Below are 15,447 nucleotides of genomic sequence, written 5' to 3' on the forward strand. Positions count from 1 at the left end.
GTACCAGCCATGTCAATATATCAATTTATGGAAGTTTTAAAGCCCTCTGAAATCAGTGTCAGGAAAGTTCTCCCATGCTGAATCAATGCCCGGAAAATTCTGAGGTATTAATCAGAATGCTGAACTAGTGCCTGTTGGACTCACCTCTGATGTATGACACAGGGACTTTGTTCACCAAGAGTGGCACTTTATGCATGAACTCATGAATCTTAACTATTCTTACTGTTTACACTGAAGTTTCTACTGACATCCTATTGTCAGGTAAATCCTTCCAGGCACTTGAAGTTCCAGGTACAGGGTCACAAACAGATATGAGACCCTTGACGTTCAGGCACTGTCCATCCTGCTTCGCTGCCTGTTGTTATGTCCACTGCTTTTCTCACAGACTTCTTCAGAGGTACTTACTCCAAAGGCAAGTACACAAACCCCTTCAGCAGTCCGACTGCGTCCCACAGCACTTAGGGCCACACCAGCAGTACTTCCTGACTGAACCCCCATGCTTTTGGGGGAGCTCACAGTCCACCAACTATTAAACAATCCTTGGGACTGGCCAAGTATTGAAACTGAATTAATAAAAACTTTGGTTTATTGCAGTACAATATTACTAGGCTTTACAGGTGACAGGACGGCACTTTTGCACTTCCATTTACTCCCAAAAGTTTCCCATAAAATAACAACTAAGAGGATTACGTCATGTTTTTCAAGATTAAGATCGAACTCTTGCACAAGCCTTGATATCCTGATCACTGGTCACATGTAAGTGTATTTCCCCTTCTAATCTTTTCTCTACCCCAAGGATTTCATAATCTTGGGAAATCCCATTCTCATAACAATTCTCATTTCTCTTATGAAAGAAGCCATTTCTCTGTAAAGATTCCTTTTTAACCACTAGCTGAAGAGCACTGCTCCCTTTCAGGCAAGACAAAATCACACTTGGCTTTTGCAATGCAGTATGTTTAACTATGTCTAAAGATTACAAAGGGAAAACCCCTGGCTGGCTTGAAGAAATTTAAGACTCATTATGTGCTCTATACTGAAGCTTTTAATTGCTGTAAATTGATAATTTACATGTGTTCAGCTTTGGTCCACTCACTACACAAAAGACACTGAGGTGCTGGAGTGTGTCCAGAAAAAAGCAATGAGGCTGATGAGGAAACTGGAGAACAGATGTTATGAGGAGCAGCTAGGGAACTGGGGCTGTTTAGCCCGGAGGAAGTTGAGGGGACATCTAGTTGCTCTCTACAACTACCTGAAAGGAAGTTATGGAGAGATGGGGGCTGACCTTTCCTTCCAGGTGACAAACATTAGGACAAGAGGAAATGGCGTCAAGTTAGGCCAGGGGAAGTTTAGATTGGATATTAGGATAAACTTCTTCACAGTGAGGGTTGTTATACATTGGAATGGGCTGCCCAAGGAGATGGTGGACTCTCCATCCCTGGAGGCATCTGAAACACAGATGTGGTGCTGAGGGACATGGTTTAGTAGTGGATGACATGTTAGAGTGATGGTTGGACTTGACAATCTAAAAGGTCCATTCCAACCAACACAATTCTATGGTTCTATAATCTCTTTCTACATAGACAAGTCAGTAAGGAAGCCTCCATCATAGAACACTGAACACAGAGGCAAAGCACACCAACTATAATTGGGGGGAAAAATCTATTTTAATAATGTTTTTCACACTGCTGTCATCAGGACAACTTATGAAAATGTGCTCCTTTGTAAAACTAATGTTTTAACACTACCCATGTTATGTGCTTATATGTGAGTATATGTATTTCTAGCAACAGGCAGGTATAACTTCAGCAATCATACTCCATGTTGAGAAATGCCAACATCCAACAATTGAATTATGTGCTTTATTAGTAACTATCTGTTGTAGATTTGTGTGGCGGGGTTCTGGTGGAGAAGGTGGGTGTGCAGGGGAGGCTTCCGCAAGCAGCAGCCAGAACCTCTCTGCAGGCCCCACAGAGCAAACATCAGCAAGCTCAAGGCCGGATTTGTTGCTGATCAAGGCCGAGCCCATCAGTGACAGTCACTGCACCTCTGGGAATAGCATTTAGGAGAAAAAAAACACTAGCAGCCACTTTTTGCCACCAGAGAGGGAAGTGAGAAGATGTAAGAAACTGTGCAGGCACCAAGGCCAGGGAAGGGGTGGGAGGAAGTTCCCCAGGTGCCGGAGAGAAAGATGCCCCTGCAGCCCATGGCAAGGCTGCACTCTGGAGCAGGTGGAGATATACAGAAGACGCTGTGACCTGCATTGGCACAAGCCTCTGCCAGCACTTGCAGCCCGTGGAGAGATACAGAGACACAAAGGTGAGCAAGAGAGAGATCCACGCTAGAGTAGGTTTGCTGGGGGGGAGGTTTGTAACCCCACGGAGGACCAGGCTGGAGCAGTCTGGGCCTGAGAGGCTGAGAGACATTCTATGATTTATGACTGCACTCCATAGAAGTGACCCACATTGGGGCAGCTGGTGAAAAGCTGAAGCCCTGTGGGAAAGGACTCATGTTGGGAGATGTACGTGAAGGACTGTCTCCCATGGGTGGGACCCCACAGTGCAGCAGGGGAAGGGTGCGAAGAATGCCCCAGCTGCCCCTAAGAAGGAAAACAACTCTCCAGGAACTTACCAAAATCCCCATTCCTCCATTCCTGGCTCCTCCCTGTGCCACAACGAGGGGGGAATTTGGGAGTAAAATCATGACTAAAGTGAAGTGCCCTATGAAGGGAGGGCTGGGGGGTGGTGCTTTAAGATGTGGTCACACTTCTCATGACCCAACTCTGGTGTCACTGGGTGTGCCGTGCAGTGTAATAAATTAGCTTTCTTTCCTTTATTCTGTGTTGAGTCTGTTTTGCCTGTGAGTTTTGTGGAACGATCTCTTGCCGTTCTTGACTACTAAGCCTGTCAATGTATCTTGTCCAGCTGAAAAGGGGAGCGATATGAGTGGCTTTGGTGGGCGTCTGGCCTCCAGCCAGGGCCGAACCACCACACTACCGCAACACTTCACACTTCTGACTACAACACTTGAGGGCTTTCAAGGGTTTCGAAGCACCTGCCACCCAGCCGTACCAGCCCAGCAGGGCGCCAGGGTAGGCCTGGGCTCTGCAGCTGGGGGCTGCCCTCTGCTTGGGCAGTTTCTTCTGGCGTTCCGCTGCTCGCGCGGCGGTTTGGCGCAGGCAGGAGGGGCGCGCGCACGGCTCCCCCCGCCGCCATGTTTCCGTGCGGTACACGCTCCCGACTGGCGGCCTGACAGCGGCGACCGTCCGTTTCCTCCGCTCCGCGGGGCGCACCCAGGAAAGACCGAAATAAGCGTCTCACGGCGCTCCACGGAATAACGGCACCGACTGGCTGCCCAGGCCGCTATGAAACGAGACGCTGGCCCTGCCGCAGCAACCGTGCGCGCCGCACTGGCCGGTCCGACGCCCCCGTCCCTGCGCCACGCTCCTCCCCCCGCACACAGCGCCCCTGCAGCCCGCGCTCCCGCGTCGCTAGGGCGCCCGGCCCGCTCCCTGGCAACGCGCCCCGGCGCTTTACGGCAGCGGGGCCTCTCCCCCCCCGTTCCCTCCCGCGGTGGGACTCGGCGGCGGCGCCGCCATGTCCTCGCCGGGGCGGTCCGAGGAGGCGGACCGGACGCTCTTCGTGGGCAACCTGGAGAGCCGCGTGCGGGAGGAGATCCTCTACGAGCTCTTCCTGCAGGTGGAGGGCGGGCCCCCAGGGGCGGGACGGGGCCGCCAGGCGGAGGCCTTGGCGGGCCGCACCCGGGCGCGGCGGCCGTGTTGTCCCCGGGGCCGGGCAAGGGGCGAGGCTCGGCTCCGGGATCTGCGCTGGGGAGCGGCCGCGGTCAGCCACCGCCGCAGGAGCGACGCGCTGCGAGGGGCCGGAAAGCGCGAAGGCGCCGGCCGGGCGGGACAGGTGCCTGCCGGCAGCGAGCAGCGGGGTGCGGCAGCCGGGGCCTGCCGCCCGCAGCCTCCCGCGCACGGCTGCCGGCGGGGGCAGGGGCTGGGAGCGGGCCCCGTCCCGCCCGTCTCCCTGCCTCGGGTTTGTCTCCTCCTCCCAGCTGTGCGAGTTCTGGTGCCGCACACGGGCCCCAGGGTAGCGAGGAAGTTAAGTGGTCTGAAGGTGGTGTGGAAATTCCCAAGGAAGAATTTTTTTTTTTTTTTACCCTTAAAACCAAAAAAAAACCCCATATTCGGAAGAAGATTCTGATCAATAATTTGATTGAGAAAAGTTAGCATAAAACCTGAAAATGCGTCAAGCGAGGTTGAAATGATGAACGGTGGGAGAGGCATTGTGCATGATCTGCAGGCAGGGCTCTGGGCTTCCACCTGTAAATGACCTTTCTAGCAAAAATGACTGTGTCTCTGTTTGAGAAGGCATTAGGAATCCCATCAGTGGGATTTTCAGGGAGGTGGTTGGAAAATGTTACGGTGCTGGACCTGAGCTTAATTGTTTCTGTGGAAATAAGGTATGCCAAAGAGAAAGGCCAACAGCAAAACCACAAAATGATAAGGCCCTGACTTGGCCTCAGTTTTGATCTCCCACTGGCAGCAATGCTGGCTAAGCCAGGCTCACTAATTTGAACGTAGTAAGGAAAAGAGAAGGAGATGATTTGGACGGGAGGGAGCATGAGGTAAAACGAAGGACCCTGAAAAGACCATCTTTCCATAGTTAAAATCCCCCCCCCTGCCAAGGGCAGGGGCACCTGCCATGAGCCCAGGTTGCCCAAAGCCCCATCCAACCTGGCCTTGAGCACTGCCAGGGAGGGGGCAGCCACAGCTTCTCAGGGCAGCCTGTGCCAGCACCTCACTGCCCTCACAGTAGAGAATTTCTACCTATTATCTACCCTCCTTCAGCTTAAAGCCATTCCCCTTTGTCCTGTCACCACTCTGCTTGATAAACAGTCCCTCACCATACTACCTGTAGGCCCCTGTTAAGTACAGTTAGGTCCCCCCAGGGCCTTCTCGTCTCCAGGTTGAGCAAGCCCATCTCTCTCAGCCTTTCTTCATAGGAGATGTGCTCCAGGCCTGTGGTCATCTTTGTGGCTTCCTCTCGACTTGCTCCAACTGATCACTAATGCAAGCATCAATTATCAAAATTTCAAGATGGATTGACAATAGCTGCTGTTGATGGGCTTTTCCTAGATTAGTTTACGGTGGTTTTGGGTTTGGTTGGGTTTTGGTTTGATTTTTGTTTGCTTGGGGTTTCTTTGTTTTGTTTTGTTTGGGGGTTGGTTTGATTTAGTATTTTGGTGGTTTAGTTTTTTTTTCCTGGCGTAATCCAGTCAGCCTCGGTCAACCTAAAAGGTCCTAGACTCTGACTGGACAGTTCATCCAACAGTATGGCATTAAACTTTCACCTACTAATCCAGTAATTTCCCTGGGCTCAGAATGAATCTTGTTTCCTTCTGGTGTGTTTGCAAAATACAGAGTGCATAAAAAAAGAGGTGGGCAGAATCATCTGTTCTCTTGCTATTTCATTTACTAATAACTATTTCTACTTACTAGTACGATTCCACTGATTGTTTCTTGTTAATTAAGCATGCGACCCCCTTTGCATTCAAAGGCCTTTTTGTCTGGTGTATTTAGCCCTTTGAGTTTTTAGCTCTTCCCATCTTTCCCTTTCAGTTTTTATTTTTTCTCTAAATTATCAAAGAAACAGTTGTTTCTTTTTGTTTTCTTTCGGATCTTCTCTGCAGCATTCTGACCTGCTTCTGATACTAAAATCTAGTCTGTTGGTCACCTGTAAATGCTAGGTTCAGAAAGCTTGCCTTACTGGGGGATATGAGCAATGCCATATAAATTCTGGTACAAAAGTGATAAAAGTAAGGGGTGCTTTCAGAATGCATGACTCCTCTGCATAATCTGCAGCAGCCATCCAGCTGCTGACGTTTTTCTGGCTACATAGGTCATCCCAGTAACACCTACTGATCTTTTTCCTTCTCTTCAGTTCTCATTCGGGTTTCTCTGTCGTTTGCTGCAACAGCATATGCTTCTTACTGCAGTAGTATCCTTGGAAAGTACACAGCCCAATATTCCTGCTATGGCATAGCCATAATGATGCACTCCTGAATCACAGAAACACTCATTCTGCAATTCTTCACGCTCCTGACCTGTAGTTTTTCCCCCATCAAGTTAGGAGTAAGTATCTTCTATCACTTCTGAACTATTAATATTTCTATTTATGAAAAAGAAGACCACCTGTTTAAAAGCCTGATCTGCCAAGGACTTGAGATTGTTGGTTTTGGCTCTTTAATAACCACATCCTCTCCTCGATAGGCAAATAATCAGAAGACTGGATGGATAGATGTCATTTTTATTAAAAATTACAACAAAAATGCCTTAAAGAATCAACTCGAGCAAAAAGAATCATGCCCAGAATGTCTTACTGAAATCCCTTCTTTAAAAAAAACAGAATCACAAACAAATAACAACTCCCACAAAACAAAACAACAAAAAAAAAACCCACCCACCTTCAAGATATTTGGGAAGACGAGATCAACATCTGGAAGATTGTCTCCACAGGACAACGTAGGCAGTATCCATTGCTGTATAGCTTGATCACCCTCTGCACCAACAATAAAGAACAGTACATCATTTTTGATCCTTTGTGTTTGTCTTCCCTACTTTTAATGGGGGGGGGGAAGAAGGGGGACGCAGGGGGAGGGAGAGTGCATTAATTTTTCAAGAAAAATATCTTATTTAATTGAGGATTAGTTTATACACAGCTGGCAAAAGCATGCAGCAATCAGACATTATTATAACAGATGACAATCCTTAATATATGCAGCCTGACAACATGGAGGGGATAATGAGGGAGATGGCTCCACATCATCACTCTAAACACTCACAGCAGACAACTTGCAGATTTGTTGTTTGACAGTAATAATTGAAAATGCAGAATAATAAAGTAGCTTCCTTTCTACAGCCTATTTTCTTCATCTGAGCATATGCTGTGTTTATTTTGGTGTTTAACTGTTTGTGCTGTTTTAATTGCTGTAAAGCTGTTACCAGTTGACTTGTGTTTGCCTGGAGCTGCAGATGACTTCCCAGCGACTTTTACTGGGAGGTGCATAATGTCATCAGTAGTAGCCGTGGAAGCCAGTTCTGAGGAGTGCTGTTTTGTGGTGCAGAACAATGACTTCTCCCATCTACCACAGTAATGTAGATGGTCGGTAATTTGTTTGTAACTTGTGTTCGTTTCATCACTGACCTGGGTATTCTGTCCTCCCCAAGTTAAGCTGTTGCATCCTTAACAGGCCTGAGCTGTGCCAGAGGCTGCTGCTGGCCACGGCTTTTCACTCCGTTACATCAGCTGTGCAGCCGCAGAGCTCGTTTGGATGAGAAACTCTTAATTTGGTGACGAATACACTGATCCCTTCTTGTGTAGAGAAGGTTCACCATCTTTGATATCTGTTATGAAAATGAGTTTCCTTGAAAATGGAGCCAGTATTTATGGAATTTCACTGCTTTAATTTGGTTCTAGAAGTACTATGCAGTGACTGAAATGGTACGTGTAGGCAGAGGTGGAACTTTTCAGTGAAGATATTCCATCCAAAGACTGTGGTTTGGGGCTTTGTTTTGTTGGTGAGCTTTTGGTTTGGTTTGTTTATTGGTTTTTTGGTTGGGTTTTTTTTGGGGGGGATGGGGGCAGAAACAGTACATTATCTTTAATGAGATGATAGGGTCTCTTGATTCCTTGCTGTGCAGTTTGTGATGATGGTTAGGCTGTACAGAAAACTCTTGGTTTGTGGTGGCTCCAGAAGCACTACTCTATTTGGGTTTGCTTTCCCACAGTGTTGATGCTGCTCATTTTAGGAATTTAATCAAGACTAAAATGGAAACATTAATTGAGTAGGTCACTTTTACATAGCTTATATTATTAATCTGCTTAGTTATGTTGGCTGTGCAAAAAAACCTCTGTAATAATTGTACCACCAGCTGTACATATGTAAGATAGCTTTTCTTACAGAGTCAGTAAATTAAATCTTCCCCCATGAAGCAGCTACCATCATTATATCTTTTTTAAAAATTAAAAATTTGGTTGTTAAAGACTATACAGCCATGGACTGATGCTTCATTCTCTTTTAACGTTTTTAGAGCTGATTTTTGTTTGTATAAGGCTCAGTATTTGGGCTTGGGGAATGTGGAGAGACTTTTTCAAAATTAAGTAGAGATTCTTAGACTGAGATGCTCAAAACTTCTGTGACTGTCGTGTAATACACGTCATTATGAAATTCTCAAAAGGGAATGAAGTGTCAATCTCTCTTAATTCACGTGAGACAATAATACAAATTTCTTTCAGGCTGGGCCATTAACCAAAGTGACGATTTGTAAGGACAAAGAAGGAAAACCTAAATCTTTTGGATTTGTCTGCTTTAAGCACAAAGAATCGGTGCCTTATGCAATAGCTTTGCTGAATGGAATCCGTTTGTATGGAAGACCAATTAAAGTGCAATACCGGCTTGGTACGTGTAGCAGTCTGGACGGCTAACTTTTTATTTTTTAAATGACTGGTTTTGAATCCTACAGTCTTTTACATAGGTAAAGATTGATAGTTGGAACAACTTGTAGTCTGTATATTTTAAAGAAACAGAAACTTTTTGTGGCTTTTGCATAGGGAAGGATTCAGTCGCTGTATTTTTTGCTTACTAAGAGAATACAATAGATGGGTTGGGAAGAGTGTAACTGCTCAGACTGTACGGGAAACACAACAACACAGGCTTTCAGGCCAGATTACATTTAGGAATCAGGGTATGGCTTTAATTTGCAGTCTGGCAGGAAAAGATGCAGTAAACACAGCAACTATCAAGCTGTTTGACAGCCTCCATACTAAAGCCACGGAGCTATCAGAGCTGTTTTAAGTGGAGGGGATTGTAGTTCTCAGAATGTAGTCAAATGGGAGTCACGTTCTTCATTTTATGTTTATGCAAATATCCTAAAGAGCTAATGATGAGGCAGCATTTGCAGCCCAAACATTAAGGACTCGTGTTCCCATTATGCACTGTGCCAGCCCTTACTTCAGAGGCTGTACAGAGCAGATGCTGGATTTGGGCAGAATGGCTCAGGTTCCTAAGAACAGGATCATCTCCTGTGCCTGTAACGAAATCAGAATGATTCTGTTCTTGATTTCTTCAGCAACCCTGATTCATGCTTCTGTAAGTGAATGAATGATAAAATGAATGTTTTCAAGCAGCAAAATGGTGCTGTAGCTTATCTGCCATAAAATGGCACCCTACCTTTATATGCTACCTTAGATATACTAGCGTACTACAGGTGGCACAGAACACTTTCTCTGGTTTTAACGTGTTAATTGAATAGTTGTAACTGAATAGTCATTATGCTCTTGTCTTATTTACAGGGAGTTCTCACTCACCAGAACTAAACAGCCCTACCCATGGTTTTGAGAACTATATTGACTTATATTCACCTTCATATAGGTAACAACGATCACCTGTGGATTAACTGTATAGTTATTAAAAAAATCTTAAGAAATTTAGTTGGTGTAGCAGAGCAATCTTTAGGCTTTTCATTAAAAGAGCTCCTGCATGCTTTAATCGCATCCTTACTGATGACTTGTAAAGGGCTGTAGTTAATTTTATCATTTGTTTATTTAGCATGCCAGAGGTTCAGTTAGCTTGAATTTTCCATTCTTTGTTTCTGCAAGATAGAGGACCATGAGAAAATATTGGAATATGGGATTTGTACTGCCGTTTGCAGTTGTTAAAGGGGAAAATATCTGACAATTGGAGAAAATCTTTTTAACCCCACTGAAAATTTATCTGTATTTTGTGTGTGTGCGTACAAGCAGCTGTTATGAACATAAGAATGTGCAGGTATAAACCTGTTATAATGGAAGTTTGAATACCCCAGATTTAGTATTTTCCAGTGTTCTAATGTTTTTAGAACGCTCTGTTGAAGCTAAACTCCTATGGTGAACCCAGAACTCGTTTTCATCTGGATTTAAGTACGTGTGAGAATTACCCATTAATTGAGCCTTTGGGTGTAATTTCCTTGTTTTATAATAATTATTTTTTTCATGGAATTCCAGTTGTTAATACCTCAATTCCCCTCTTGGATGTTCTTGTTGTATCCCAAGACTTAAGTCTCAGCACTCTGATGAGCGGTATGTGGCGGATGTCTGGTCTTTGTACACTTGCTTGTTTTTCCTAGGTATCAAGACCCTTATGGAAACCCTCCATTTCCTGTTACTCCTTTCCCAATGAACAATAGTTTACCTCATGAATACTCAGGCTTTCAAAAGGCGGTGAGTTGTGTTAAGTGTTAAAAATCTGGGAGCTTTTTTATGAAGTTGAATGTATTCTGCATTTCTGCAAACAATGGTGCCCATTTAATGTCTCAAAATGCGGTTTAGGCTGCTAACTTTGATGCTGTTAGGTCAGTTTATTTTAGCACTAGGGTTATACTATAATAACAGGGGATCTAGCAAGATGGCATGTCTTAAATGTATATAGCTTAGGGAGGCTGAAAATGTCAAGGTCTACAGACAGACCTCTCTCCTCTGCTCTGTTCCAAATCAATCCCCTTGGTGAGACAATCTAACTCAGTAAAATTACAGCCATGCGAGCAAAAGCTTCTTCATGTACAGCTAATTCAGTCAGGCAGCCTCTTTGCCCTTCCACTCAATTCAGAAATGCCCAGCAGAAGTTTGAAACGTCCTAAACCCAAACCCCAACTTGTCCAACAGTTCACCACTGCTGATGTTAGGGCAACAGCAGCTTGAAGGTTTCTGGCCTCCACCTTCCCATGCCCCTGCTAGTCTCACATTCATGATGTACTTTCACAGCAGCAAACAGTGAGAACGTGTCTTCCACTTCCCCACTGACACACTCTGGTGCACCAGGGTTGTGCTTCTTCTGACCTCTTTTGTCTGAGACATTTCACAAGGCAAGTGAGCTAGTCTGCAGATGGTGTGGCCAAACCCTACTCACCACACACATCACAGAGCTTCAGAATCTGATGAGTGTGCATCGGTAGCAGTGAAGAAACCCAGCATTTAATGTCAGGTACCAGTGGTGGACAGCACTGCTGACACCCCATCTGACGGGGAAATGGCCAGCCCTGTGTAACTGCAGAAGGGGTGAAGTCTGGAGAGAAAGCTCCTGCAAGCTGCAGTCTGGGCAGGAAAATGGAGAGGGTCGGTTGCCTGTGGCACAGGGGCAGTGCTGGCCTCCCTCACCTCCTCTCAGACTGCCCTCAGGAGAGCTGGTGATTGCACACACTTTCCCATCCCCTCCACTGTGGTTGGAAGGCTCAGGGCATACCATCTCCCCCTCAGGCTCCCTGATGAAGCCACTCCTCAGTAACAATGCAATACCTAAACACTGAGAGACCAAACTCAGCAGACCAGCCAACTTAATTCCATTCCCTGCTTGCTAGAAGGGATGGCATCGCAGTATGTCTCCAATTACAGTTTGTTGCAGCTTCAGCAGGAAATGATCTCATCACATGTATGCCTTCACACATCTACCTCACCTTTAATTGGGTGAACTCAGCACATTACCCCCTTGGAGTCTGCCCGCATGTATAACGTGCTCGCACATGCTCCCCAATGCTTCTGGTTACTGCCAGTCAGTAGAAAGCTGCTCTGTTCTGACCTTAGTGATCCTGTTTCTGAGCTGGGGATGTGCATTTTGTATGAGAGGGACTCGTGGGATACTTCAGGGACTGCAGCAAGAATCTGGCACTGTTGTTCCAAGTGTTTTGATCTATGGATTCACTATACCTTGTTCCATGCGAAGTTTAAAAATAGTTAAGTCAGGTTTAAAAAAACCCTGCAGATGTGGATGTCCTTACATTACTGATGGGCATGGCAGTTACAAATGTTTATCAAATACACAGATGAAGTGACAGGAATGTCATGTTTGGTTACCTTATGCATGGTCTCACTGGCAGTTGACCCTTAGGTCAGAACCTATCTCGGTTCTAACTTTGCCATGAAAAAATTTGTCTTTTTCCAACTGTAACAGTTGATATATTAAAATGTATACATTTATTTTCCAATGTTCCTGTTTTATAATTTATCAGTATTTACATTCTATAAGCCATAATGCATGTAGAATAAAGCTCGTCAGAACTTCTTTACAGTGTTAACAACTCAAGTTTCTGTTTCTCTAGATGAACCATTTTTTAGCACAGCAGTACACGGTACAGAGCGCAATGGGTCAACAATTTCCTTACTATCAGATGACTCCACCACTGCCTTCAAATTTATCCTTTTTTCCCTATCAGAATCAAGTTGCAAATTTTAACTCTGCACAGAGTTCTTTTGAACTGGTCCTGCCACATTCAAGTGACTGTGAAGTGCACCAGGTGGATGAAAGCACCTCTAAAAGAAAGAGAGAACAGCAAAGCTGTGACAGTGACACTAGTGTCGAGGATGACAAAATGAGACAAAGAGAGCGTGGCCAAAAATACAAGAAGTGCAAAGCCAAGAAAAAGATGCATTAATATGGCGTAACTGGAATCATCTGCTGTTATCATTGTATTTGCCATTTTATTTGAGAGAAATTTAATCTTTCATCTTTGCACTTTATTTTTTAAAAAAGGAATGTCAGAGATTCGTATTTTTGAAATGTGTTATGCATAAAGTATACTTTATTTAATCTCAGCCTATTTAAAGAAGAAAGTACTACTTAACGCATAGGAAGCATTTAAGAAGAGAAAAGATTTCCTAACAAAGGAAAAAAGATAGTTGGTTCCTCCTCCGCCAAGAATCACAGAAGGCTATTATTTCACTAAAATAGAAACATTTTTAAAATAGGTAATTCTGGCCACTCCTGAAGCGTATGTTTCACTTCCATTTCTTATGGAATATAGTTCTGTGAATCACGTCGGAATTTTCTGGAGCCACTGAAGAAGTGAGCAGCTAGAAATGTGTCACAACAGAGATGTGCTCATCACTGAACTATCAACACCTCTTAACTTTTTTCTGATTTAGCTCTGTTGTTACTTTCCGTTAGGATTCTCCTTGTATGGTCATTGGAACTGCTTTTTCCAGTAGTAGATTTGAGGTAAAATATGGGCATTTGCACTATCTGCAAGACTGATGTATCTATACATACTCAGCTGAATGTATGTGCTTTGTGGCTGCAGTTACGTACTGACTAGAACTGCATCCATATAGATGCATCTTCCTCTAAAGTTACTCTCATGTTTTATTTGCTATTCTGAATATCTGCATGTTCATTGTAACGGATGGATGAAAAATCTAATGACTCATCTAACCAATAGCACAACAGCACGGGTCAGTGGAGTCAGTGCTACCTCTTAAAAGTTTTCCCCTTGTTTAGCAGAGGAAGAATAAACTATCCCTTACTGTGATGAACTGAAGTAGTCAAATGACCTATTTTCTGTCTTTCAGAATTGCCATTGACAACTTACAGACAGATACAGAGGTACTGTCTTATACAGGTGAAACACTTTTAAGATCCTAATATATAGCTTGACTTTAAGCAGTATTGAATAGCTGAAAGTTAAGTCTTCTGTCCAGACTAGATGTAGGCTTCAAATTGAACCTGAGAATAAAAAGGATTTTGGCTTTATTAAATTACTTTTGTTCTAATGTTGAGTTGCTTGAAAAGAGTATTTTTTATCATTTCCCTGGTATTGAGAAAGAATATCCAAGTTTACTTTAAAGTTGGTGTATTTTACAAGCCCATATGAGTTTCTGAACGGAAGGAAGCTTAGCTTGCAGCAATTTCTCTTTTGTCTGATAAGTCACAGCTATTACAATCACTTTCTCAAGAGACAGCTTTTAAATTCCCACAGGGTCCTTAGCCTGAGAGACCCTCCTATGATGCCACAGTATGGCACCCTTGTAATATCATTAGCAATCAAATTCAACCTTCTCTACAAGAGGCTTAACAAAGGTTTGTACCTTTAATAAAATGTATGCCTTATGTTTTAAGAAACTTGCTAAGTCTGCCCAATCCCTTTCCCTTTTTCCCTCTACCTTTCCACACAAACTCTTGCCCCTTTATGTTTTTGGTTGGGGTTTTTTTTCCCTCACGTGTAATTTTAGGACTAAGCTCTGCAGATGTAATCTGACTTCTACTGGAAGGTGCTGTTAACATTATACCGGTAAGTCATTGATCACAGAAGTTGCCACAATAATGGAAAAAGTTAACAATACACTGCTTATCTTTAAACCTGTTCCCTATATTAAATAAATATAATCAAGTAGAGGAAGAATATGTTAACATTAGCTTAAGTTAGAAGTGAAGTTCATGAGACAAAAGGGACAACAGCTGGATGCCCAAACCAGAGTTACCCTACAAAAAGAGAAGTGTGGTCAGGTCTGTGTATACTAATGTGTCCTTATGGGACGTCCCTGGTGGATGGTTAAGATCATCTGTACTGTGCAAATACAGTCTACAAAATGAATGTTACAGAGGATCATATTGCATATGGTTGATAAAATATCAATACAGTTCTAAAGAAATATTTTTTTTCTTATTCTGTTTCTTCCTCATGTTTTTTGGACTTTTTTCGCTGAGGGAGGTAGAGATTTTAACCTCTCAACATCCACTCACCTAGAACTTGAGTGTGTTAAAAGAAGAAAAGCTGGACATGTGGGAGTGTGCTAAAATTACTTTATTCGTAACTAAATTTCTTTTGTACATCTGTTAAGGTATCACTTTAGTCAGGGCCCCATCGATATTTTAATTACATTGTCACCATGTTTAGGAAATAAAATACTGGAAACAAAAACGCCACTTGAGTTTGGCCTCCTGTCTGTTTCACTTATCAAAATGTGAGTATGAAATTAATGTATTCTATGTTATTTTTGATTCTAAATTACTGTTATTTTCTCCTGGCCTTTCACTTACCATGTTATTGGCTGGCCACAGGACCTCACTTTGCCTGCTGTCACACAGGACTTGTTTCTCTGTATTTTATTATACAGATTGCAGTATGTAGTTACTTCCTTTACAATCTCCCAAACACGGACAATCAGTATTGGTCTAGTCAGTGATACATTCTCATTTAAGGTAGCAATCTGCCAGGTCAACAAGAGTCAAAGGGGAGGTGCTGTATTAACTAGGGTAAAATCAAGATACTTATAAACTTTTTGAAAAACTGTATGTTCAGAAAAAAAAAACCCACAGCAATGGAAATCACTACTACAACTTCTTTCCTACCTACCATTAAATACTTGTGAGCAAGCCTTATGAAGCTTACAAAAAGCATGTGGTGGTTTAGCCCTGACTGGAGGCTAGATGCCCACCAAAGCCACTCTATCAACCCCCTTTTCAGCTGGACAGAGGAGAAAATACATATTGAGAGGCGCACGAGTTGAGATAAGGACAGGGAGAGATCATCCCACAATCAGCATTACAGGCACAACAGATTCAACACAGAAGAAAGTAAAGAAAACTCTCTAATTTATGACACTGCCCTGCACACCCAGTGACACCAGAGTCGGGTAA

The 15,447-nt window shown here is 43.8% G+C and overlaps 2 protein-coding genes across 2 annotated transcripts in view; one reads left to right on the plus strand and one right to left on the minus strand.

The window, feature by feature from the left end:
* The window catches only part of LIPI (lipase I), a gene marked incomplete at its 5' end in the record, with an annotated part of 23,388 nt that extends 19,793 nt beyond the window's left edge, over positions 1-3,595 (minus strand). Inside the window, 2 exons of the mRNA XM_084279130.1 lie at positions 3,069-3,430; positions 3,534-3,595. Coding sequence (XP_084135256.1) covers positions 3,069-3,430; positions 3,534-3,595 — 424 coding nt within the window. The remainder of the gene's footprint in view (positions 1-3,068; positions 3,431-3,533) is intronic.
* On the plus strand, positions 3,594-12,466 carry RBM11 (RNA binding motif protein 11; the record flags this gene model as incomplete). The annotated part of the gene is made up of 5 exons (XM_084274202.1): positions 3,594-3,695; positions 8,301-8,463; positions 9,357-9,435; positions 10,169-10,262; positions 12,134-12,466. 5 exons carry the CDS (start codon positions 3,594-3,596, stop codon positions 12,464-12,466), a joined length of 771 nt encoding a protein of 256 aa, XP_084130328.1.
* Positions 12,467-15,447: the final 2,981 nt, after the last annotated feature.

Source organism: Gallinula chloropus (assembly GCF_964237585.1).
Source record: "Gallinula chloropus genome assembly, chromosome: 1".
In the NCBI taxonomy this organism is placed as follows: Eukaryota; Metazoa; Chordata; class Aves; order Gruiformes; family Rallidae; genus Gallinula; species Gallinula chloropus.